Source organism: Fopius arisanus, unplaced genomic scaffold, assembly GCF_000806365.1.
Source record: "Fopius arisanus strain USDA-PBARC FA_bdor unplaced genomic scaffold, ASM80636v1 scaffold00036, whole genome shotgun sequence".
NCBI classification, from domain to species: domain Eukaryota; kingdom Metazoa; phylum Arthropoda; class Insecta; order Hymenoptera; family Braconidae; genus Fopius; species Fopius arisanus.
In genome coordinates, this window is record NW_011887775.1 from 31,013 (window position 1) to 58,502 (window position 27,490).

The following is a 27,490-nucleotide window of genomic DNA, read 5'->3' on the forward strand; positions in this document are numbered from 1 at the left end:
TGCTGACATGGCGTCCTAGGCGCACTGCCAAGTCGCCCACCGTCTCCCCCGTCGAGCGTTACTGTTGTTCTCGATTCAACCCCACTGGGTTTTTCTACACCATCAACGGCATCCTGGTGTTTAGAATGATAAAGGGTAAGTGTTTGTTATCAGTGATTTACAACACTTTATTTTAACCCAACGCGCCCTCTTTTTCCACGATAACACAGTGAATTTATCGGGGATTGTTTGAATATATCGTGGGGTGGAGCTGGGCGGACAGGGAGGGGTGGGGTGGGAGGTGGTTGGTGCCGTGTTTTTTTTTTATTTTTCTCTTTTCGTGTGCGATATTTCTGGTGAGGGTGATTACGAACGTTTAGGTTTTAGTCGAGGAATTGTTGTCGAATGTAATTTTAGGCTAATGCTTTTATTTATTTATTTATTTATTTATTTATTTATTTATTGGTTTTGTGATCAGTGAATGATGAGGTGAATTTTTGGAATGGCGATAATGATTTTTCGAGGGGGAAATTTGGGGGTTTTGGCACGGGGAGTTTTGGGTGTTGAGTTGGAGATTGTATTGATGTCACGGGTGCGGGTTCTCGGGGGGCCGTGCAGGGTCGTTGCCATCGGGCGGTGCTACCCCGGCGGCAACGACGGAATCGATATTACTACCGAGAGTACCCGGAGAATAATTCCACTTTTTTTTTTCTCGGAGGTGAAAACCTGAAGGGAGAATGAGAGCGTAAAAGGCTGGAGGAATGTTAATGTTTCCGAGCAGAACCGTATTTTGCGGTGTTGCGAGGGGGGCAGGGGGTGGGGGCAGAGAGGGTTTTTTTTTTTTATTTAATGGGGGGAGGGAGAGGGGCTTTGCAGTGGGTGGGGTACCCCGCCCGCATCGCGACCCCTTGGGTGGATTTTTAGAGCTGCCGCAAGTCTCGAGTAGTAAAAGAAGGCGCTGGCGCAGTCAGACAATTTTGCGCGGTTTTTAACGCGCACGTGAGCTCAGATCAAAACAATCTGGATAAACAATAACATGTGTTGGGGGGAGGTGGGTTGAGGGGTGAAGGGAAATTGTTGATGTAAAGGGAAATTTTTGTGAAATTTTCTTTTTGGGTTTTGAGTTTTGAGGTTTGAGGCATTTTTTTGAGGTTGGTGGAGGACCTTTAGGGGTTTTAGACAATTTTTCAATTTATGTGGGACTTGTCAATTTTTAAGAATTGAGAGAAATTGTACAATTTAAAAAAATTTGGTATTTAGGGGAATTTCATACGCTGGTATTTAGGATAAAGTTAGAAAATATAGAATCGTCGTAAACTCTCAGATGTAGGGTACTTTAGTCACCAATATATATTTTTTTATCGGAATGAATTATTCTATGATTTATTGGAAAATTAAGGGTGACACTCGAAAAATGGAAAAAAATTTCTTCCCCCGGAGATACGTAACCCATAGGCGCCAACACCCAAACGCCCCGTGTTAAAATATAATACCCGGGGTTGTCTGTCCGGCAAAAGTTGGGTGTTGGTATTCGTTCTCACTCGGGTTGACTCGGTTTTCGACTTCCATAAAATCCCGAGGCTCAGTACGATCGCCGTCCATCCTCCCTCCAGATAGCCTCCCTCCACCCCGTCTGTCCCGTGTTTTTCTCGCCCCACCCGCCCCCTAGGTTGCGCCAGTGTTGGTTAAAACGCGCGCGCATATTCACCCCCCACTCACCTCCTCGACTCCCCCGTTGTCCATTCACCGAGTGACTCCTTTGCTCCCCTTCAGTACGTTTCTTTCCCCCGGAGCGCGCGGGTTGCGTGCAACAACTTCAAGGAAACGAAGGCGTACTTCACTTTTTTTTTTCCTTATTTTATTATTACCTTTTTTTTGAGTGTTAGTGACGGAGTGAGTGACTATTACTCCTGTGACTATTCCGTGCCCCGTGGCTTATTTATCTGGAGCCAACAGGTGAGCGCCAGCTATAAACTGTTTTTGTCGCGTAATTTTATTATTTCGAATTTTTTTTTGGGGTGGGGAGGGACTCTGAAATTTTTCGCGGGGTGGGATCCGTCGGGATTTTTGTGGGTTGTAGGGGGTTTATGGGGATTTTCGGGGGTTATGGGGATGGATTTGAGGTGTGGGGGACGTGAGGGTGGATTTAGGACAGGTTTATTTTTTTTTTTTTTTTCGGTTTTTTATTTTTTGATTAGGGGTTTTGATTGGGAAGAATTACTTTTTGGTGGATTTCAATGGGTTTTCTTTACCCTTAGGAACTTGATTGGGGATTTTAGTAGGAATTTAATTAGATCGTCGGGTTTTGGGGGTTCACCTCCTACCAGGGCACCTCGTGCCACGTGGTCCTACGCGCCTCGGCCTATCAGCCCCACTCGACCGTATCCATAACCTCAACGGATTACCCACGCAATTCAACTCCCACCAAATTACGAAATGATGAAATATTGTTTTTGAGCGGACAGGGTATTCACAGGAAAGTTGTCGGGATTTTGACTGAAATTTAATGGCAATTTTTTAAAACTCAACTCAGAACCTAAACGTGAAAGGGAGTCAGTCGATTTAACTGGTGTTTAAGTTTTTGAAAAATATATCTCGAAATCTGAAGGTGGTAGCGATTTTTCTGTGAGGACTTTTTTGTCGGCCTCAATTTTAGGCACAATAATGGTCTTGAAAAAATCTCGGTATCTATCTTAGATCTACAGTTATTTATCAAAAACACGAGTGGGGAAACGGTAAACTTTTACCCTTTGCTCTGCCATCACTGATTTCATTTTCTTGAGGTTTAAAATGCGAAATTTGAATTCTTTACTGCAGGCCGTTGGTCGGGGGTCATATTTTTTGTCATCTCGGAGGAAATCTGTTAGTAGGGATTTATTGAGTGGAATCGTGCAATTTGAAAACAATTATTTTCGGAGACTTCATTCCGAGTTAAAATAGAAGTGATAAGTAGAAATCTGAGATTTACCGCGGAGATAGTGAGGATTTAAAGGGGTTAATATTATCTCGGTTTTTTTATTTGGTTGTTTTCGTAGAAATTGAAATGTTGTTTTGATTTCCAGTGAAACGAGCGAATTAGAGTAAAACCAAATTATTTCTTGATTTTTAAAATGAAATTCAAAGCGTAAAAATTCTCGTGAAATTGAACACAAAATTTAGTTTAGATCGGACGGATAAAGCGACAAGTGCATCGTACCAAATCCCTTCCACTTCGTTATTATTACCTCTCTAACCCTCGGTATTTTTATTCAAATTCCCCAGCGTTTCCTGCGGGTTGAGATTTAAAATAGCGTGACGATTTTATCACCGAGGGGTTGATTACCCAGCACCCACTATTAGCCGAGTATTCACGTGGCCTCACGTAAAATCCGTGTGACGGGGCGGTAATAACAGAAATAAAAGAGGGGATGGCCCGGGTGAAGGAAGGCTTCGGGACGAAAATACATCCGCCCAAAATCGTCTGACTCTCCTTCTCTGGGGCTGAATACTCCATCCAATAATCGACCAACTCTCGATAAAAAAATCCATTAAAAAAAAAAGCCTCGACAATTTTTCGTCCAAACGCAACCATTTCTCACGATTTTATTCCATCTAATTCCGATAGAAATAATTTCATCAACGAACATTCAAAATAAAATCACTCGAAAATTCCATCAACAGTCCAATATTGATTTATCTGAAAATCATTGATCTCAGAGAAAAATGTCAAGAGACATCTTTCGTCGGAAATTTAATCACCGACAAAAAAAGTCCTTTCACATTTTCACCGCGGATCGATAGTTCTCGGGATAAATCGGTTGTGGTGACTTTATTTCTTCTCGAGGTACCATAAAAAAAAGTTTCCTTATTGATAATTATTTTTATGAATAATTGTCGAGCGTCAGAGCGAGAAGGAAAAATCGAGGGGGTGTCCCACGAAGCGAAGAATTTCCGTGCACCTGCTGAGATAGACCTCTACGTGGATTTTTATTCCCATCAGACTGTTTGATGGGTTTTACCCCTGGGTAGAGAACACGACCCTTCTTATACCCCGTAGTCGTTTCGATCCCAGGGTTGGCTGACTCGAGGCATTTCCGGGAATACACCTGTCTGGTTCACTCTATTTCTCATCTCTATTCTAGTGGTGCTCATCCCTCAGGTTTTTCTCATTCGTTCCTCTTCATGCCTCGCGGTCGAGGAAATTAACACGGGATATTAGCTTTTTTTTTTCTCAATCTCAATTTCAATCAACCCCCCCGCTCTTCTTTGATTGAAAAAAAAAAGAAAAGAAATAAAAGTTTCCCCTTTCATTTCGAGTTTTAGGTCGAATTCGTTTCAATTCTCGTCTCATTTTTCATTCAATAAATAGCTAAGTGACACCCACGTTCATTCCAATACGCAATGACCAGTAACGGGGAAAAAAAAAATAAACCGGAAAATCACCCGGGATTATTCTTGCGTTCGTGGGAATTTTGTTACGAAGAATCCAAGAACGACGCAGAATGGGAACAAAATCGTCCTGGTGATGATTCACTGGGATCTGGCAAATAACCCGATGTTTTTCCTCGAGGCTTTCAGGCTTAGTTTTTTTAGATTGCATTGTTGGAAATCGGTGGTTGGGATGTGGCACTGGGGGGATTCGGCGAAATTGTGGTTGACTCGGTGAGTCAGAGGTTGTGCATAATTATGTCGTGGGGAGAAATCTGTCTTTCACAATGGCATCACTATCGGTACCCCTATCTTTATGGTTATGATTCACGGGGCCTTTTAGAATCGTGAAAATTCACCAGATTAAAATTACTAAAGGCAACATAACAATGCCCATTCCGTTTTAAATTTAAATTTATCATTTTTTTTCCATTCGATAATCTAAAATGCTCTCATAGAATTAATCCTTTCACATTTTTATCTTTATCCATTTCATTGAAACGTTGATTTTTCAAATGATCAGTAAATTCTTGGATTTTCAATTCTTAAAATTCGTCGATTGATGTCAAGCCCCTCGTGACGAAATTCCCCGAGTGCACCAAAATCCCGGTATTAAATCCCACGAATCGAGCAAATACCATAGCCTGCGTGTGAGTTAAACAATGATGTCAAGCTTCGCGCCCCAGTTCCACCTGGAATTCCTCGTGAAACCGCGCTATCAGCAAAACTCCCCAAAACCCCTCAATCCCCTCAATCCCCATCTCATGCAATATCTAAAAACCTAAACGACAGTTTAATTACCCACCATTGAAAATCCATTCCCTCCCAAATGACGATTGTGTCATTAGAAAGGGGGATAGTGTATTTTTTCCTCCTCAAATCCTACGCCACTGGTGGGGTCGAGGTCGAGGGCAATAATCGTTGTGAAAGAGTGTGCGCGGAGGAAGACGGAGGGTGAGGTTGAATTTTGCATGAGCTCGGCAACAAATGTATGCTCAAGCGAAAGCAAAAAATAAATAAAAAAAAAGAAAAAAACCATAAAACAAACACCTCGAAAACTTCAATAAAACATAAGTCCATCCATTTCATCTAAAATTCCGTCAATCCGACGCCAATGGAACTCCAAAAGGTCGTCAACAATCCTCCGAGGGGGCGGTGATACGACTGAGGTCACCGAAATATTTTCCCCCTCGTCCACTCAATAAATCCCGACTACCGGAATATTCACGTCGCGTCCCCCGCGAACACTCGGAATATCAAGTCAAATATCTACCGAAAGGAAAAAAAGAAAAAAAACCCCTCCCACCGGGTGGAAGTTGAACCAGAAATAAAAGAATAAAAAAATGATGAAATAAAAATCGTTTCTCCCCCCCGACGCCAGTGGGTTTAAGGTTTTTCAAGAAACGACAACGGCAACGTTGTCTCGGTATCTTGCCAGAGTGCTGGGGAGGTAAAAATGGCGCACGGAGGCAGGAAGGGTAGTAGGTATAGTCTGGCTGAGTCGACTGGAATTGCGGTGGTGCGGGGTAAAGAGAGAGGACCCCCGATGAAAAAGCGAGATAGACCGAGACGGGAAATAAATACTGGTGGACTTGGGGGTTAGACGAGGGGAGGGAGCAAGGGGGTGGGAGGTAAAGAGGGTCGAGAGAGGGTTGAGGGAACCAATGGGAGTGCGAGATACCCTCGTGTGTGCGTGAGAGCCCTCTCCTTTTTTTTTTTTTCCCCCCCTCGTACCACCAAAGTATTAAACTCCTGAATCTATCTCACTCACTCCCTCTGTAGTTTAGCCTTCGGTGTTAAAACACTGCGAAACTGCCCCCACCAAACGAGGAAGAAGGCGCTTCAAGCCCAGACGTGTTTGCCGAGGGGTCAGGAGGGTCGAAAGTATCATAAACTCGGTGGAAAAATTATTCAAGAAATTATCGCTCAACTTCAGCTGCATCACTAATTGATGCTAAATTATTTGAATTATTTTCGCGGCATTTTTTCCCGTATCTCTCTTTCTCTCTCTCTCCCTCCCTCTCTCTCTCTCTCTCTTTTTTCTACTGTCCCCACAGTTTTTACAGTTTATCTGGATTTTCTCGGGGTTATGCGATCGTCAGGAATGCACGGGCTTCTAAAACGAAGGCTCGTGAAATGTAGGACACATCACGCAGTGTGTGCGCCTCCGGCTAAGCCAACGATGCCCTCTCCCCATTTACCTCCCTCTTTTCCCTCCTTCACCATACTCCCCAACCCAACCCCACCCCACCTCCCCGTCCGACCAGCTGAAATGTGCCACAAGTCAGCGCCGGCAATCCTCCGTTAACTCACTACCTGGTTTATGTATTATACTCGACTCTTTACCACTTACCTCTTCACAATCCATCGATATCTCCAGCCTAACGGAATGAAAAATCATCTGTGCGTGAATATTCATGAGGATGTACATCCCCGAGGGACAAATAAAATGGAAAACTGCTGTGTGAGAGAGAGGCGTTAATAATAGGAGGATAAAAAAAAAATAATGAAAAGAAACAGTCGGCGAGGGAGTTGCATACGGTTTAGAGCTGTGTGGAGAGGAGATAGAGAGGTATAAACACGTACGAGGAACGTGTACACTGTCGGGGTTCGAGGAAGAACGAGCAAGGGGCGCGGTGGGGTGGAGGGAGGTGGAAGAGGGAGGAAGGGGGGGTGGGGTAGGAGGGAGGTGAGGTTGGGCGACGCGACGCGTTGATCGTTCCAAGCACATCCTGGCACTCCCCCCAGTTTTTCGTGTTGAGGGGTGGGGTGACAAGAGGGAGAGATATCCGAGAGGCCGTTTCAACGTGTCGAGGAGTCGAGATGGGGCTTATATCACTTGGATTCGAGTTTTTTTTTTTTTCGTCTCACTATTTTTTTTTTTTTTTTTTCGGTATAAAATTTATGGTAATAGGTATATTCTACCATTGAATTATCGATGAAAACACCAACAGAATTTTACCATTGAACTATCAATGAAAAAAAAATCAACATGAGAATGTTATGCATTCAGCCATCGACGAGAATATAAATAGGGGAGAGTGGGGTTAAACGGACTGGGTTTAGTCGTCAATAAGTCGGGAGTGAGAGAGTGGAATTTTCATGGGTTTTTGGAGGTTTAAAATGATCCCTGATTCATCCAAATCGTATCATTCGCTCGAGAGATATCAACGATAGGGCGCAGTATGTTTTAATCCACGCCCCTGTGAGCATTTTACCATTGAAATATCAACGATAAAATCAACAGGAGAATTTAACTATTCAACAATCGATGAAAAAAAAAATCCAACAGAAGCATTCTACCACATAACTGTTGGTCAGAATATGAATAGGGGAGAGTGGGATTTAACGGACTGGCTTTAATCATTGATAACTCGAGATCGACAGAGTGGAATTTTTACTTATTTTTCGAGGCTTGAAAATTAACCCTGATTCATCCATATCGTATTATTTGACCGGGAGATATCGATGATTGCGTACAGTACGATTTATCGACGCCCCTGTGTGCATTCCACCATTGACGTATCTTACCATTAAAATATCGATGAAACACGTTCATAGAATGATTTTAGAAGGGACTAGTCAAGTTTTTTTACACTCCCTATCACGAGGCAATCGACTTGGCTTCCTTGAGCTGCGACCTCGATACTCAGAAATTCGGTCGCAGAATGTAGCAACCCCTACCCCGTTCGCCATAAAAAAAAAATCCCATTTCCCCTCATCGAAGAGTCGCATTCCAAGGGTGTGTGAATAGAAGTCAAAAAAAAAAAAAAGAGATGAAATTCCCACTCGGAGTGTCGTCTCCACCCTCAACCCATTCCCAGACCATTCGAGAGTTAGCCTCTCAATCCGAAGCAGTCGGATGATTCATCACCCCTCAACCCAAATAAAACAACAGTCCCCGAAACGAAAAAAAGAACGACAAGGAATAAAAAAGGTCCCCTGAATAAGTCTCGCCGGTTGTTACAATACCCGACAAAACTAACTCTCAACATGGCGTCACCTAGCCAACACACCCATAGCGCATGCGTAATTCCCTCGTTACTTTTATCGCTCCCTCGGAGCTTCTGGCCGGCAAATCACTCTCAAATCCAAAACACGTTGCCCCAGATGACCATTGGCATCCACCACTCCAGCTCCCTTTTTCTTCGTTTCACAATGAAAAAAAAAAAAAAAAAAAAAAATAAATGGGCTTGCACAATGTTTATTTATTTGCCCCGTACCGTAACTGGGTATCATCGTGCACGCACAAGTGTACGTGACGCCATGAATTCAATTCAATTTTATTTCTCTTGAATAATTTTTATTTTCTTTTTTTTTTCGTGGAGATGCGTATGACATATCCTCGGGCTGTGTCTAGGCACTCGGGGCTGCGGTGCGGAAGCGGGAGTCGAAGGTGAAGCCACAGTTGGAGTGAGATAAAAATGTAGCCACGAGGAGGGGTTTGTCTTGTTTCTCACTTGGATATCAAGCGGTACATTAGTTGGCACTTTGTCCAACTCGTTGTACCCTGTTTATGTAGTATCTCTTTCTCACCAACCTAGCGGGCAATACCGATTACGCAATGCGTGGCCGTGAGAGAGCCTCCTCGTGCCACTCTGTTGCTTCAATCCACTGGGGCCTCGTACACTCTATCTCACTCCAACTCTTTATGGATGTTAAGTCACTCGGTGCCCCGTTCCAATATGTTTGTCTTCTTCACCTCTCGCATAACTCACCCGAGTTAACATGCCCGGGAGTCTATTTTACGGTGTTGGAGTGGTTTGTGTTGTGTGGTACTGCCTACGCGAGGGTGTGGGTGAGGGACTTGTTTTGTCGAGGGAGACAACGCTTCAATGACACGTACCAATGGAAAAACCATTGGCTAACAATTCCTTTGATGTTGTGTCATGCGAGATTTTTCAGGGTACTCTATTCCCCCATTTTCATGTAATATGGTACAATTTTGTATCGATTTTCGTTGAGGTACTGAATTCTCCAAATTTTTTAATACCGGATTTTATTTTAAACAGTATTTTACGGAATGCTCAAGTTTTGGTTTATTCACCGTTAACCTGAGCTCTCGATACCGTTCTGACCCACCAGGGGGATAAACTACTTCAAAAACCGGCGGCACCGCTAAATTAGTACCCCCTCGGTGGATCAAAAAGGTATCGATTCCGGGAGGGGAAGTACCGTTTTACTCGAACATAATGAAACTTCAACGTGATGAAATGAATTGAGTTTTTTTTTTTTCTCCTTTACCTCGACAAACACGAATGTCGGGACTTTTTTTTTTATCTCGTGTGTCTCACTCTGGGGCGTTGACGTATCTGGGAACCGCGAGAACAACAAGCTAAGGGTTCTTGAAACAAAAAAAAAAAATAGCGCGCAATTCCGGATGGTGACAAATGACACGTTTTTCTCGATATTCAGTCATTACAATGCATCAATGCTCTCTGTTTCAAAAGTCTTGTTAATTTTTCGCGTCGATAAAACACGGCGAAATGTTATCCATAAATTCCGCAATACCGTGATTAATTTTCAATTACACGTGGGTCGAGCGGGGGATGATTGAGTTAAGGAGGGGTGGAGGGAGGGGGCAGAAAAATTGAGTTAATTGAGTGATGGGTAATTATTTTTAATTAGTTTTGGTAGAGAGTGAGAGTTGGGGTGTATTTGAAAAATTCCCACTGAGTTTAAACACTGAAATTCCATAGAGTGAGAAATAATATTGCGTAATGATGGCGGATTGAGTGGGGAATGAAAAAGAGGAGCGAGAGAAATACATATAGGAAGGATATAAGTTGCGGAAAGACAAGCCATTGATATCCAGTTTGTTGGAGTGAGATAGGTATATTCAAGCCCGGTGTTGAGGCCTTGCTAACCGTGAAACCGATCGTGCTTCCTCCCGTGGGTTAACGAGGTCGTTCAAGGTCGAGGCTCGGCGCACCTCGAGAGAGCCCATGCCATACATATATGTATGGATACCCAGCAGTGAGATTCATCTCGATGCGAATTGTCGCGGTGGGGGTACAGATTGTGGAAACTATTCACCGGTGACACGGAATAATGTAAACAAGCGGATGAACGGAAATCGGGGAGCCACTCCGAGGATTCCAATGGTATCCAGATGAAAATCTGTGCTCCAATCCTCCGGAGACCTCAGGGTTCCACGATTTTCGTTCATCTGCACCGACGACGATCTCGGGTATTTTATCATTCATAGCGATTTTTTTTATTTTTCTTCAATTGAAAGAAAAAATGATAATTTAATTGTCGATTATTGAATGATTAATTTTGAAATGCAGATAATTTTTTTATCGCTGAGAATTCTATGAGCGAACGGAGATTTCATCAATTTCCTTTCGTGATTAATTCATCGGCGAAGTTTTTCCCGTGGCATTATTTTTCCCTGGGATTTCCAAGCAATCGGTAAAAAAATATTCTGATCGATAGTGTCGGGTGGGTATCTCATCTGTAGTCAGAGGCGTTAGATAGTCGCACGTAGGAGCCATTATGATGATCTCCTGGTGAAACGAGAGGGCGAGCAAGCGTAAAAGGAAAGAATCCGCGGTCTATTCAGCCTACACCTCGGTATCAGGGTCGTACACCCACGCTTTTTTTTTCAACATGTATTCATCATTATTTTCCCCGCAACAACTCAGGCTATTATTTTTACGTACCTGAAGAGTATAACGCGCCTTGCAGGGCGCCCACAGCTAAACTCGAGCGAAATGATAAAGATTCAAGAATTACTCACTTATGCTGACGTTGTAGTGAAGGATTTCATGTTTTTGGGGAAGTTCTTATAGAAAATTTTCTTTTATAAATTAAATTTAAGATATTTTACATTTTATTTTCGTTTATATTAATTATTTTTTCTTTTATGAAAATTTGGATGGACCAAGGGCTTTGCAATAACATATTTTTCATTTGTTTACAGGTGACTTGGTGAGGGAACGTGATAGCCTCGGCCGATGAAGATACTGGTGTGGACAGTCTTGAGCATAAGATACATTAGGAATAGTGTGCACAGGCCGTGGTTAGCGCGGAAGGGCGTAAGCAACGGCAATTGCGCAAAAGATTAGAGGTCTCATGTTAGCGGACATTAACGGTAACCTGGCGGATCTGAGAAGCGAAGCGATGGCGTCGCAGAGGTTTTGTCTCCGTTGGAACAACCATCAGAGCAATTTACTTTCTGTATTCGATCAGCTGCTGCATGATGAGGCCTTTGTTGATGTCACACTGGCTGTCGAGGGACAGTTACTTAAAGCGCATAAGATGGTCCTGTCGGCGTGCAGTCCATACTTTCAGGTAATCATTTGTTTTTAACATGAGCAATGTAAAAGGTTGAATAGCCGATGGAGGTAGTCATCAGCGGCTGTTTTACCAGAAAGTGAGAATTTTACCATTGAAATTTCACTGTCAAATCGAATCGTACAGTTAGCAGATGACTATTACTGTCCCTTCAGCCTTTTGAGGCCCTTGATTATAATTTATTGTTGAATTACAAGTTGAGGGCAATCGGTGTCAAAGCACTCAAGTACTCATTGACCCGTTTAATGTCTACTATCCACAGTCTAAACAGAGTAAAAGAGTCTTGGCGTTATACAAAAAGTATCTAGATTAGAGAAAACTTTTTCTTGAATTTAGAAACTTGCTCTCTAACATAAATAGGTTGAATTTTCAAAGTGTTAATAAGTCGATTGATAATTGATTTTGCAGGCCCTATTCGTTGGTCACCCAGATAAACATCCAATAGTTATCCTAAAGGACGTTCCCTACGTTGACATGCGTAGCCTCTTGGACTTTATGTACCGCGGTGAAGTGTCAGTTGATCAGGAGCGTCTCACCGCATTTCTGAGGGTTGCCGAGTCCCTCAGGATAAAAGGCCTGACCGAAGTTAACGAGGACAAATGTGATTTACCGAGTATAACATCCTCGCTACTTGGCAATCAGAACACAGTACCTCCACCGCCACCAAACTTACATAGAATAAACCAAATTGGGCCTCATAATGTATCACACAAGAGGTTCCATCATATGTCGAGTCATCCGTTGTTGGGATCGGCATTGACAGCTCCAAAGAGAAAACGGGGTAGACCACGAAAATTGAGTGGTTCATCTGATACACCAATTGGTGAGGGATCGAGGGATGATTTGCAAACGTGCTCGTCTGATCTTGTACAGGGATCACCGGAGATGATGGAGATGAAGATGGGCATTGATTTTCAAAGTGAAACAAGCACTGGTGCTAATACTAGTGGCAATGGTAATGCCAATAGTGGCAGTCATTCTGCCAATTCAACACCAGGACCGATAAGGGGAAAGGAGGGTGAACCCATGGAGAATGGAGAGCGTGATACACCGGAGCCTGTTACACCGAGAATCAAAAGGGAGCCGGAACCAACGCCAAGTACCTCAGCGCAGGGTAAGTCATCATTTTATTGATTATTTGGTATTTTTAGATGCCCTTTAACACTAATCGAGGGGAGGCGAATTACATAAGCAATTGGATATATGTATATTTTTCATTTTCCCATTCACTTTTCTCTCTTTCTTTTCTATTCTCGGGGTCAGGGCTCTCTTTGGGGGCTGGGGCTCGGACATGACGAGACCGACGCGTTATCCGGGGACAGGGCTCTGCTTTGTTTCTGTCTTTAATCTTTCTAATCAGTTACTTGAGAGTAGTTATTAACATGTTTTTTTTTGGATTAACATGGACTTGGGGGAGTTGAGGAGTTTTGGTTATTGATTTTGGTGATTTAGATGGAAAGGTTCTTTGAAGGATATTCAAGGAGCTTTTACTGGTTGGTGTGGGGTAGAAGATGAAAGTTTTTTAAGTCTCTGTTTTGGAGAATGAATTTTAGCCTTGGAAGAATTCTTTAAAAATTGTTTTTCATAAATTAATCAATTCTATTTCCTGTGGTCTGAGATATCTTGAAGGCGGTGAAATTTATCACCATTTTGGAGGGTAAAATTTATTGTTTATAAATGATTGATGGAAAAAATTTGGAACCTCCGGAAAAAGATGAATTAGAACTTGAGAAGTTCAAATAATGAAATCAGTGAAAAATCTTCGAAAGCCGGGGGTAGAAGGGTCTCAATCGAAAGTTTCGGTGTTCAAGCTGAAAATTTAGATCAGGATTAAAAAGAAAAAAAAATAAAATTGCCAAAGTATTCGGATATCCATGAATTTTGCATGAGGAGACCCGACATTCAGTGATTGAATTCTATTTCAGGAAAATTACCGTGTTTGTTGTGACAATGAAACTGCATGATTAAATTTTTTCTCAATCACACGATTCAGATGTTCAAATCGATGTTCACGCGACTTTGGTGAACGGTTCACTAAGTTCTGTTCGGGGCGGATCCCCTGCATGTAGTGTGAAGTGTTTAACGATAAATGATAAATAAGATATGACAAAAGCAAAACTGAATTGACAAATAATAGCTTTAACAAAATTGCTTCCTCGAGCTGTGAAGTTTCTGAGCAATATAAATAATTGTAAACATGGATAACAGCGTCGTCTCGTCGGTTTAGTCGAGTTAGAAATGAAATAGAGAAAAGCTCCCCGAATGCCTTAGAAAAACCGTTGAAATCTAACCCCCCGAGTTCATAACCCCAGTATCTGAAAAATATTAATACAAATCACCCATGCAACAATGATTATTTAACAATGCGACGTGACGTCAAAGCTCGGCCAATGCGCAGCGTAACGGATGAAAATTCAAATAATTCCATTAGTCTCCATCAGATTAATCAAGCCTAATCAATAAACAAAAAAAAAATCCTGTAGTATTTATTATTTGATCGTTCAAAATTTGGTAAATATCAATGATTGATTATAGTATTTTTTTACTCATTCCCTGCACAAAAAAATAACGCTTCGCTGCCATTGGCCACTGGTGAAAGGAGGGGGTGGAGCCAGCTAGCGGTGCTTTTAAAAAAAAAATTTTTTTTTTTTGTCTCAACGCTGGTTAAATTATCCGTTCGTTCATGATAATACTGTAATAATTGAAAAAAAAAAACAAATAGATAGATATAATGATAAAGTGTTAAAAATGAAAGTGCGATGGTACAAATAGGAAAAAAACTTCGCTGACTGCAAACGGAATATTTGAACAATATCTTTATCATACTTTTTATTTGAAAGAGATATAAAAATTTTTACTTCACTGAAAGCGCTGGAGGCAACGAGGAACGGCGTTTTTTTTACCTCCTGTGTTTTGTCGTTTTCGTCGTTTTCGTCGTTTCCGCCTTCTCTCTCTCTTGCATTATCGAGTGGCTGTGCACACGGGGATATTAAATCAGTTTAATATTAATAAAACCATGAAATTGTTACGAACGTGGAGATGCGAGAGAGAGATAACGAGCGAGAGGCCAAGGGAAAAAAGTTATCAATGAAACAATTTTTTTTTTATTTCTGTTTATTTTTTTATATTGGATAGAATTTATTCTAAAAATTCAATGAGTGATAGAGCACGAAGAAATGCGTTCATGTAGTGAAAAAAAAAAAAACGTGAATTTATTTTTGTCCTTTGCCGCAGGTGAGTTGAGAATTGAAATCAACTTTTGTTCGATTAAAACCAATTGCGCGGGGAAGCGAGGGGTTAGGGAAGGCCAGCCGTTTGCTAAATAAATTTTATATTCCAATGAACAATCGAACGCAGAAGTTAATTAGTTATTTTTTTTTTTAAATCGGAGAGAAGGAGGAACCGATAAAACCGTTAACCGAATTGAGCAGAAACTCAAGTAAAGGCAGATGAGGTATGTGTATACGACTCAAAACCCTGAGAATGATTTAAAAAAAAAAAAGAGAGAGAGAGAGAATTCGCGTATTCGCGAGTGTCGATGCGTGTGAAATTTCGATAAAAAGTATTTCGCCTCCACAAAATGAAAAGTGTACACACACCGCATACGCCTGGGTAATGAAAACCCCTACTGAAGTACAAGTGTCTCAAAATCAAAACTAAAATCAGTTATACGAAACGGTCGAGAAGTTTTTTTTTTCCAACGGTCACTAGTTATTTTGCTGGCTCTACCCTTCCTCTTGCTTCCCCCCACAATATACGAAATAATTTAATTAAGTATTATCGGTATTTAGTAATACCGGCCCCATGGAAATTAATGTAGAATGGAGTTGACGTTGGCTTGATAACAGAGCGGCGTAAGTGTCAAATTGAAATTCACAAAAAATATCGAAATCTTCGAGACTTATATTTGAATTTAATTTTTGGCAATTACGTTTTTCTGCTATTGACCTAAAAATCGACGAAAGACTAATCTATTCTACTCTTAAATGAATGCAACGCATATCTGAGAAAATATATGAAGAATACACTACATAATATAGATTATATAAACAGCGAAATGATAGAGTGAATAAGTCGAATCTAACCAGTCCTTCAATTATCGATTTATCTCAAAAGCTATCGATTTACGATGGAAATGCTAAAGGACTTTTTACCAGCTGATAAAATTTCCGATAAAAAAGATCTTCTGATATTTCCTCCTAAAATCAACAGTTTCCGAGATCAATCGATATTTAACAACCTGAAAAATTTCCCTTATCTCTCTTTACCACTTCGTTTCTACTATCTATAATTAAAATCCACGTGGAAACGATATTTGTGCAGTTTTCCTGAGTTCAAGGATTCATCCTGATAAGCTGCAATGAATCTTACGTAATAAATAATCTTAATAGCCAATTGGTTGAGATTAACATTTGCCCGATGGTTAAATTTTCGATATTCCTCCGATTCCCGGAAATCTAAGAGGGATAGTGAAATTTTTTTGAGAACCTTTTTTGAAGCTCTGAGTTGTCTCTAAAAAATGAATATCACATAAAATAACGCTATCTCCCTGAGATTCCGAGATATTGATAAAAAACGCGGAATAATCTTTAGCACTTGACCCCTTTTGAATTCTGATATTGAAATCCTCCATTCGCATATTTTCCATGGGTCGAATAACAGTAATTAAAATTAATAGTCGAATCAATACGAGTGATACGAGAGGTGTTAATAATTTTACAGACGCGGAGGAATCATCATCAACAAGTGGTGCCAATTCACCAGCTCACATACGCATTAACTTTGAGCGTTGCTTCCGTAACGAATACAGTGCAACAAATCTACAATCTGGTAACACCAAAGGAACATCATCACACGAGGATAATCACAATTCTGACAATGAGTCTGAACAAAAACCAACAAAGGAACAACTCAGCAGTGCCATATTTAATCTCGTTACTGGTGAATCTGAGATAAGTCAGAGTGACTTTGAGGGTACATTTAAAGTTGAGAGCGAAAGAACTGAGGGCTCAGTACGTGATTTTTGCGTTAAAGAGGGTGATGTTTACAGATGTACCGTGTGCCACCGTACGTACACGCATATTAGTAATTTTTGCCGTCATTATGTTACATCACACAAGCCAAACGTCAAGTACTATCCTTGTCCAGTTTGCTTCAAGGAATTTACACGCAAGGATAATATGGTGGCGCACGTTAAAATAATACACAGTTTGAAGCCACACATGAGTCTTGGTAGCTCCAGTATGGGACAACAGCGGTAGGCAGATTATTTTTAAACAATCTGTCAATGGGATTTTTAACAGTCGGTGTAGAATAGGTAGTTAGGTAGCTTTCAACACCTCCAAGTGGATAGAGAGGGGGAGTTGGTTATTTCTTTCGTTTTCCTTTTTCTTTGATTTTTTTTTTCCTATTTTTATTCTCGTTGTAAGAATTTAAACAACGCAAAGTTTTTATGATTTTTTACGGTGTGGACTTGGTTTGCCCTCAGAATTGTCTCGGGAAAATCTTCCATGTGGAATTTTTAGTGGAGAAATTAAGTCCGACTAGTTTTTTTTTTTTGTTGCCCGCTGGAGTCAATTGATGACTCGTGATTTGACATTCGTCTTGGTAAATTGAACAAATCCTCGTGTGAGGGGGATTATTTAATTGAGAATCGATTTCCTCTCCGTCTCTATCTCCGGATCGTGGGGCTACGCGTTTTTTTTTTTCTCATCTTGTCGTCAATATCGGATATCGTGGAACGCTGAAGGGGGGGATTGGGCACTCGGATAAGTCAACGGGCATTAACAAACGATGAAACAAATAAAGTTAATGGAGTTTTTTAAATGTAATGAACGAGCTTTACCGCACTAGTCTTTCGGCGTATCCGGGAGTTGCGGAAAATTTATACAAAAAGAAGGATTAATTAATGATGATAATGTTATTACTTGGTGGAGAAAATTTATATGAAATCGGTGGAGTTACGATTTCACCGGTTGTCGTGACAAATTTTTAGAGAATTTTAATATAAAGACAAAATGATCATAGCGTTTAATGAGCGAATCCAAATGCCAGATTTATTTACAAATATTGAGGGAACGAGATACATTTATCGATAATCAAACACTGCACAGGCGAAATGGGATAATTAATGTTTTCAAAATTAACGGGGACTTTACAATTGTTGTTCGAGGAGGGGGAGGTATGAGTTAACTATCACGTAGACTGAGCAGATGCAATATATGTACCGTTCGCCATTTTGTTGAGCCTGATTGTCGAGGATATCACTGTTATATCGTAGATTATTTAGTTGAGATGTTTTAAACAGTTTTACATAGAATCGTCATCGTTTTGAATGATTTAACGGTCATTATCGTACATTTATTCATCAACAATGTTTATAGATGGACAAAATTCAACACGGGATATGCAATTAATTTAAGACTGCAGTGGGGGACGATTTTTAAAACGACACCAAATACAAGATAGTACTGACATTGGATAGACTGAAGGCACTTTAGTAATAACTTAACCGCCGTTTACCGAGCCTCTGCAGCCCGACCATTAATCGAACACTTTTAACAGGTATACGTTAAGAAATAATGACAAATCAGTAGTTGCCATGATTGACAGGGAATCATTGAGACGAAACAAATCGGTATAACGCTCAGTTGAATTTTGACAGTTTGGTTTTTGCCCTGTATCTCGAAATCGGTTGAATCTAAAAAGGTCTTCACAGGACCTTTTTTGAGGATCTCAATCTGATCTACAAAAAAGGTCCTGATGAATATCCTGATATAACTGTCAGTTTTTGAGATATCGGGTGAAAACCAGCGGCAGGTATCTGTTAACTCAAGCCAAAATGATTAACGAGTGTTGGGGGATTTTTAAATTGTACATAAGATGAAAAAATGTAATAAATCGGAGTTTTGCCCGATGGGTAAACCAAGAGTTGCCAAAGTAGATGATAATATCTCGAGAGTTATACGCGTTGATTGCCTTATGATGTGCAATTTCTTTATTCGTTGTGTAGTTTATTGGATAATATTTAGAGCAGACAAAAAAATAGATTCAAAATTTTGACGTCCCATTTTTTTTTCGCATTTGATACGCGAAGATTTGAGTAACTTTATCGATGATTTATGGCCGAGGCTGCGGTACGGCGATGGTGTTTAGGCAATATAGTTACAAACAAAACAGCACTATACGATCGTAGATTACTATATTTTGCACTATTACATGTCTCTTCACCTCGTCATTATTAATTCTACATATCGCAAGGGTGAAAGGACGCGAGCAAAACCCTGGGATTTAATATTTCTGTTTTGCCACGTGGTTTTTGCGAATGAGGGATTGAAGGCGATCGATGAAGAATAACTAAAAATTCAGTTGCCAAGCCAGTTTCTTTCGAATATCTCCGAATCCAAGCCCAATATCAAAATTTTCGTCATAACCCGATCTACAGCTCTCGGAGAGTTCTACATGAAACGTTATAATGAAAATTTTGATATCCGTCGTAGATTTCGAGATATTTATTGAAAACTCATCAATAGCTTTGCTTCTGAGTTTAATTTCATTTCACTAGTTGGGCATAGATGTTTAATGACTAGAGGCTATATTATACCGATAAATTATCTATTAACGCTATTGATTATTGTTAATGTAACTTGGAGAGGGGTAGGCTCGTGGCTTTGAGTTTCGACCGAATGCCGAGCTCAGAGAATCATTTTAACTGATATATCTCGGTTATTTGATAACAACAAAGGTGCCAGTTTATTTGTTATATTTTGTTTTAATCCTTCGCGACAGTGGGAATGGGCGTTTCGAAGAGTCTTATCGATTTAATGGGAGCCAAATATTGGGGTCAATTATATCGGAAATATTGTTAAGGTAGAACCGTTCGGACCAAATGGAAAATTTTATCAGTCGAAAGGAGATACTAGTGTGTTCAGGGGCTCCATGGGTTTAGGATGGTTTACAGTAGATTAGGATGAGAATTTTTGATTCTGGTGGGGCATGCGGTCCGTTCACCCAGATGTCGCAGTTTCAGTAACGAAATGGTTAATTAAGGTAAATCGAATTCAACATTCTTCGAATTTATCTCGAAAACTGTAGAATTCAAGTGAAAATGGAAGAGAACTTTTTTTTGGATCATTAAATTCCCGACGAAAACGATCTTTTGATATTTTCTCGTAAAATCAATAGGTGTCGAGATAATTTGATAATTAAAATATCAAACTCGAGGTGGTTAATTGAAATGAGTGGCGTTTAACATTTTTTATAATTATCGATTTATCTCGGAAATTATTCATCTCACGTGAAAATGTCAGATAATTTTTTCTGTGGGTTATTAAATTTTCTATGGGAGTGGTCTTTTCATGTTTTCTTTTATAATCGAGGGATTTCGAGGGAAGGCGGTGTTTAGGGCGTGTTGGTAAACATTGGGATACGTTGAATTCGATTTATTTGATTTTACTGGTTCGATGGTGATTTATCGAATCAGCTGTTGAATCACCTAACTGCAAGGTTGCACCGCATCATTTAATAGGCAACTACTTTATGAATATTACGTATTGTGTACACCATTTATACAGAAACGTGTGGCAGCGGATAGACAGCTTAGTCTTTAATACTGATAACCGGTTTTCGTTGGAGATAGCGAAAGAAAGTAGACGCAGACACTTTGATAATCACTGAGAGGCTAAGACTAACTCAATTTTTAGACGGCGGGGAAGGGCACACAAGGGTTTTTCGGGGTGTTTATGTCTTGGGGTGAAACGGGCGTGAGTGTGTATTTTTTTTTGGAATTTTACAAGAAAAAAATCATCTTTTTTCATCTGAAAATGGAAAATAAATTCAAAGAATGATCCCTCGTTCCACCCCCGCTAGATTGAGAACGGACCGTTGATAATCAGAACCTGTCACCTCGCCAAATAACCGGGGGAATCAAACATTAAAAGTTTATACAAATTTTCTAGTTTAGATTCGACTCTAGATACAAAATTGAACAATAAACGTTGAAGAAAAATTCGTGCCAATCGATTCGATAATAAAGATTTTTCCCTTGAAAAATGGAAAATATAGTCAATAAATCAAATAAGGCTCATTCGGTCGTTGACGGGAGTTTTAATCAAATACGTTTAAAAATTGAGAGACGTAAAAGATTTAATGAAAAATGAGACAAATTACGAGGCTTAAAAAGCAGACTGTACTATCAGATAGAACTAATATATATTATATAAATCAAATATACATATATATTAATGAAACAGATGAAAACATAGTTTATTATCGCATCTAAGATAACGAGAGGCAGATAATACCGCAATGAAACAAACACGAGAGAATGAGAGAAATTTTAAAATGAAAATGAAAATTACACCAATAACACACGGGTTGACACCTACTGCGTACGCGTTAATACAATACATTATTATTCTTATCATTCTTTATCGCGATTATTATTACTATTATATATTATATATAAACAAAAGTTATATCGAATATATTTTAGCGCTAGTTGGTAAATTAAAAAAAAAACCTATTAACGTCGTTGCAGTTTGAAAAGATAAAGCAAAAAATCTAAAAAAAAAATATATATTAAAATTATGCGTCAGAAAAACGAATTTTTGGGGTTTGACCTTTTAATTTTATATGGAGAAAAACTGTTGCGAGAGACAAATGTGAATGAAAATTAATGAGAAAAATTCTATACTTCAGTGGGATCCAAATAGCTTAGCTGTAATCCCCAGTTTGGTGCCTTTTTAAAATGAAAGAAAACGTGGACAAAAAAAAAACTAAAATTACGGGAAAAAAAATTTTTTAATAAATTGTTATCGTGGGAATAACACTCGTGCTGAGTGACAACAAAAAAAATAGGCGCTCTGACGCCGCTAGTGCCAAATAAGTGAGACCTTGACGTTTAATTAATGAAGAATTTAACAAAAAAAAAAACAATGAGAAACAAAATACGAGGAGAATATACATGGAGTAAAAAAAACATTTTATAGGTGAACTTTTTTAGCTAATGAGATGTCTTTTCTGACGCTGGGTAGAATTAGTATATTTTATATGCACTGATTGTTTGATTATAATTATTCGATAATAAATGAAAAAAAGAACGGTGTTCAATAGTTTATAAATAATTACAAAATGGAGAAAAAAAAAAATTGATAAAGTCTATTGTGAAAACAGATTGTGGTGTTGTTTATCGAAGTAACTTTTTATTTTTTCGATTTTTAACAATTGGTCACTTGATCCGTTCGGCATTTGTACTTTTTCCCATAAATCATTTGTCGATGGTGAAAATTCATTTTCTTGGATATCAAATCTTGCATTGTAGTTACGATAATGGGTAGAGATTAATACGCCACAGCCGAATGATTATGCCAATGAGATTGGAAGACTAACAACTGTTTTAAATCGACGGAATAGCAACGACTAATAGCACTGAATAATTAATCAAAGGTAATTCACCACCAAAAATAACGCATTAAAGGCAATGTTTTGTGTACAGTTTCACTTCGTGTCGTAGATTATTTTGTTGGTAAAATAGACACTCATCTTGAGACCGAGACGATGACGAGATACAGCTCAATGTTAACGTACGTCTCGTCTCGTCTCAATAAGGGCTCAATCTACGTCACAATAATTTCCTTTTTTCATGATTCAATGAGGGGGCAAAACGGATTTCCAACGGGATAAACACTTTACCTCAATAATCGATTTATCTCGACAACGATCGACTTGAACGCAAAACCTCAGAAACATTTTTTGTAGTTAATTCAATTTACTATGAAAAATGTCTTTTGGCATTTTTACGTTGAATCGATGGTTTCTGAGATTAATCGGTATTTAAATGAACCAAAATTTGAATTCTCTTCATTTCTCGTCTGAATTGACTTGAAACGTTTTCCCTTTCATTAATGAATCCATTAGTGTGTCTTTTTTTTTTTGTTTTGCCCGTCATTTAACTCTGACTGAAATCCTCAATCCACCCCATCGCTACGAAGCGCACCGTTGCTCTTAGCCAAAAATTATGTTTATTTAGTTTCTTTTTTTTCTCATTTATAGTAAATTAGGATAGATTGTACGGCGTTGTTGCTATTTTAAAAGGCATTCATCTTTATTTTTTATTTCATCCTCTAGGTTTAGGTGTGTAGTACTGGCTGTGCAGCCAGATATAATAACAAAAAATCCCCTGTCAAATTGAATTCAGAATATCTTGCATGTTACATCATTGTTGATTTATGAATTTTGTTAGGTTAAAAATATGTTTATCGAATACTTGAGGACAGAAATTAACATTGTGGAAAGGGTGGGAAGGGTGGGGAGGGGGGGAATATATTTTAAGTAATTATTAACTAGACTGTGGCCATGAAAAAATACAGTACAAATGTGAAAATCATAAATTTTTTATAATGGGCCAGTACAAATTCAATAAATTGTCGACTCAATCATGTTCTCGAGGCTTCAGTAACAATTTTTTCGTAGTTTAATCTGTAAAATTTATGGCAATGAGTAATTGCGTCGTCTCGTTCAATCATCGATTGGGACGATCTGTTGCTCGTTGCAATGTTTATTTTTTTTTTAATGTTAATTATGAGTGGGAGGATCTTCGAAGGGATATTCCGAGCCCTCAAAGAACTCGGAGACTCTTGGAGATCCTCAGTCGATGTTTCATTATCGTTTTTTTTTCTTTTATTATTTTAATTCGATTCGTAGTAGGTCGACGTGCTATTTTCTGTTGTTTTATATCGTGCACGTTTATTATGGTTTAACGCAGTAGTAAGGCGTTTTATCCCAAGGTTTTTTGAGAGTGGATGCACAGAGAATATATGAATGAGGAAATAAATATTCTATAAAACGTTGTCGCGCAGTTATTAAAGAATGCTATATATAATTTTGATTTTATTTTGTTGTTGTTTATTTTTTTACACCCTTCCTTTTTATGGTTAAGGCTTAGTAGAGTAGTGCATGATATGTATACGTATTTCAATCACCTATTTATTATTTCTCTAATTTATTCACTTATTTCTATTTATTTCAGTGATGAAGTGGTGAAACGCAAGAACATCAAAACGAAAAAAAAATATATTTATTTCTGTAACCGGAGGAATATCTGAAGACTGTGTGGATTTAGAAGAAAATTCTATTTACCTTTTTTGTTCTAAATTTAGTTATCTACAAAAAAGGTCATTCACCTTCTTCTTCTAAAACCAATAGTTGTTGAGATAACCGACGAATTAATCGACGTTGTCGACTTCACATTTCTACCTCATGAATTCTCTACGTCTTGAAAAGTCGGGATTATCTCTTTAAGGAGTGGTTATACCGAGAAAACTGATAAGATCACTTTTCTCGATAATCAAATTCCCGACAAAAAATTCTTCTACCACTTCCTCGTAAAACCCCCCATACAGGAGATACCTTCGTTTCGCCACTTTGTTGCTTCATAAATCATGAGAGTACGTTAAAAAATTAATCGTAAAATTTTATTTCCACAGAATTTGCGTCACCAGGATCGAATAAATCGGACATGTCAGAAACGTGGAAGGAGAAGACCACAGGAAGGGACTCAGGGAGTTCAGGACGAGCGAGTCCACCAACGACTCCAACGCCCTCGGAGCCCTCAAGTCTGACTCCAACGACGTCAACTCCATCGTCAACCCCAACGACAACAGCAACATCATCAACAGCTCCAGCCTCGACCACGACGACGACAACAACGACATCACAACGCAGTGCCTCGTCATCACCGGCAACAGGTAGGGCAACACCATCCACTGGGACAAATCCCCCTCAATCCCCAGCTGAGGGTGCGATGTCAGCCCCAACGGGTCGACAAGTACCCAAGAGACGAATGAGACGACGAGCAACATCACAGTCTCAGGATCCCGCTGAACAGCTGACGGAGATGTCCGTCAGGGGATTAAATCTATTCAGATATGCATCAATATCTGAGGGTGTCTACCAGTGCACAGAGTGCGCCAAACTCGATATCCAGAAGACATTCAAGAATAAATACAGCTTCCAGAGACACGCCTTCCTCTACCACGAGGGCCACCAGAGAAAGGTCTTTCCCTGTCCCGTTTGTGGAAAGGAATTCTCAAGACCTGACAAAATGAAGAATCACATGAAGACAGTTCATGACTGCTTCATGCCCAAGGACTGCGTCATGCCTTTTGGCTTCTATCTACCACCCTGAATCAGGGAAGTCAGAGGGGAATAGGTAGTTAATTGGGGGGAGGGGTTCTAGGGTGGCGAGATCGAGGTGTCACAGGGGACTGAAGGTATTAGGGTTTAATCATAGACTTATTTTTTAAATTCTGGATTTTTCCAGTTGCTTTTGCGCGGAGATCTTGTAATCTGTTAGAGATATCTCAATTTTTATAATAACCTTTTTTACAGGACTTTTTATTAGCTACAAAAAAGTTCTTATGAAAATTGCGGTATCTCCTTCGAATTAGGAGATAATAACCGAAGAGTACGAAATGTCAATTTCTTCGTTGTTCTGATATCCTTTCATTTTTCAGTGGTTCTTGATGAATATCTCGGGATCTGTTGGACATAAAAAATTCTTTGTACGACCTTTTTTGCAGGTCTCGATCTGCTTTATAAAAAAGGTTGTACAAATATTGCGCTATTTTCATCGGTTTTCGAGATAATATCCAAATACTTGGAAAAAATCTGTGACGCTTTGAGATCGAATTTTTTGAATCGGGTAGAACCTCCCTGGGGTTGCCACTGCCTCCGCAATTATCTCAGTTATCATTTTTTTTTTTCATTCTTCCGTCCCAGATTGTTAGGGTTCCTAGATTATTACCCACCCTTCCCCAAACGTCTTCCCCTTCTGTTATAAATATAAAATTCCAATGGTGCGAAACGTTTATCGACGTTAGCTATTATTGCTAGATGCAAAACAAGAATTTAAATACCAGAAATATAAATCTTTTATACTTATCATTCGGTCACTAGCACGAGGTTAACCCGGAATATTCTGAGAGAAAAAAAAAAAATAACCGAGTGATCGTAGAGACGTTTCGTACTGCCCAGCAGTATTTTCTATATTCTGTACAGTTTACTTTTTTTTTCATGGGGAGTAAAATGTATTATAGAGCTTAGGCGCACACTATCTCATTGAGAATATATCCTAGTTTATTTAACAGATATAAATAACGAATTTAATCACTCGTGGGGCGTAAACAATTACTAGTTATTCATATCTTCTACTCTCTCGATTGACTAAAATTTATTCAAACGTAATACGATGACAATTCGTCCAGACTTTATTAATCATTGCATCGTGCAATTAAACGTAAATATATATTTTTTATTATTAATAGCACAGGGTAGGGACTAACATCGAAATTCTAAAGTGCACACGTCTTCCAGAGGGAATATTGAATTTTAAAAAAAAAGTAAAATTGAAGTCTTCCTCGAGTTTTCAATTGATATCAGTTATTAAAGTTTTTTTCAAATTTTTCAACTATTTAGGGAATAAGATAGAGGATTTACACATTAAATATATAAACGACGTTACATGTCCCTCGCGGTTTTTTTTTCACAACTGATAAAGTGATTTAATGAAAATATATATGAATCTTTATTGTGGTTATGACGAGAGAATTAACGAGTCATCCAGTGGATGATCGAAAACGAGGATAAATTAATGTTACATTTTTTTCATAATTTTATCCTTCACCAACGAATTAACTTTCACCTTTGTTTATCTACTTTTTATTTTAGAGATGGAAAAAAAACATTCAAGATTTATTCGCTTTAGGGTATCTAGATTTATGTGGATATCACAGCATTGAGTTTATTATTTACTGCAGTTTCTTTATTTCTTATTTGTAATGTTGGGTAATTGGAGGGAGGTAGGATAATGCACAGATGTAGGAAGGCTATTGACACATATTTTCACGGTAAATGAAGTTATGTACGATGATGAATATATTTTATTTAACGTTGATAGGGGTGTAATGTAGGATTCTAGGATTTAAGTGGCATGGAGATGGTCTGTCGACCGTTTATTATTTTTTTTTATTATTCAAAAGGACAGGTAGTTTTTTTTTTCTTTTGGTTTGAGGGGACGACTCGTGGGTTATGCATGATCGAATATAATTCGTTCACCTGGTCACCATGTAAGAGAGATAAAAAGAGATGGTTTAGTTTTTGAGAAAGTGGTAGAGCTCGTCGGATTTTCCGGAATTATCTCGTGAAGAAATGGGAATCGGAAAAAAAATTATTCGACCTTTTTTATGGGTAATTTCGAGACCTATAAAAAAGGTCCAGTGAATATTTTTCTGTTTCCAGTGGATTCCGAGATATCTTTCGGAGAATGAACCCTTCGAGAGTTAATTAGACTTTTTTTTTTCTGCTTTACCACTTCGTCTGTTGATTGTAACACATTAAATCATTTTTACGTACAACATGATGGATCTACTTTTGTATTATAGAGAAACACGAAAGATTGTCCCAGGTTTGATATTAAAATTATTCTTTATGGAGGGATTTAATTAAATATATGATTTATGTTATAAACTGCACATTGATGGTAACGATAAAGAGTTGGGGGATTGTAATAGAGATCGATGAGTGTTCTATGTATAATATTATGTACCTATGTACCTATTACCTTGGTGCCTGGTGGCGAAGCGAATTATGATGAAAAATTAATGATAATATCCTTATTTGTTTTTATCTAATTGTAGTTTCTTTGTAACTCTTTGTGATATACATTGCAATAGTCTACCCGACCGAGAGTTTTTCTTGTATCTACGAGCACTTCCTTCATTAAATGATTAAAATTAAACAAATTAAA

At 39.0% G+C, this 27,490-nt stretch overlaps 1 protein-coding gene across 3 annotated transcripts; it reads left to right on the forward strand.

Annotated features, from left to right (window-relative positions):
- ttk (zinc finger and BTB domain-containing protein ttk) lies at window positions 1-27,490 on the forward strand. Of its 3 annotated transcripts, XR_892129.1 has the most exons (5): window positions 1-135; window positions 11,312-11,682; window positions 12,094-12,799; window positions 16,408-19,734; window positions 22,007-23,577. XR_892129.1 is itself a non-coding variant. In XM_011303932.1 (4 exons), exons 2-4 carry the CDS (start codon window positions 11,464-11,466, stop codon window positions 24,869-24,871), a joined length of 1,626 nt encoding a protein of 541 aa, XP_011302234.1. In that variant the 5' UTR covers window positions 1-135; window positions 11,312-11,463; the 3' UTR covers window positions 24,872-27,490. The 3 variants fall into 3 exon arrangements, 2 of the variants coding, with proteins under 2 accessions (XP_011302234.1, XP_011302235.1); XM_011303932.1 differs by lacking the exons at window positions 16,408-19,734; window positions 22,007-23,577 and adding an exon at window positions 24,171-27,490; XM_011303933.1 differs by having other exon boundaries at window positions 16,408-23,577.

Coding starts and splice junctions, on each gene's coding strand:
- ttk (XM_011303932.1), top strand. CDS start 11,464: ATGTTAGCGGACATTAACGGTAACCTGGCGGATCTGAGAAGCGAAGCG. Junction 11,683..12,093: donor CGTGCAGTCCATACTTTCAG/GTAATCATTTGT, acceptor TTGATTTTGCAG/GCCCTATTCGTTGGTCACCC. Junction 12,800..24,170: donor GCCAAGTACCTCAGCGCAGG/GTAAGTCATCAT, acceptor TTATTTCCACAG/AATTTGCGTCACCAGGATCG.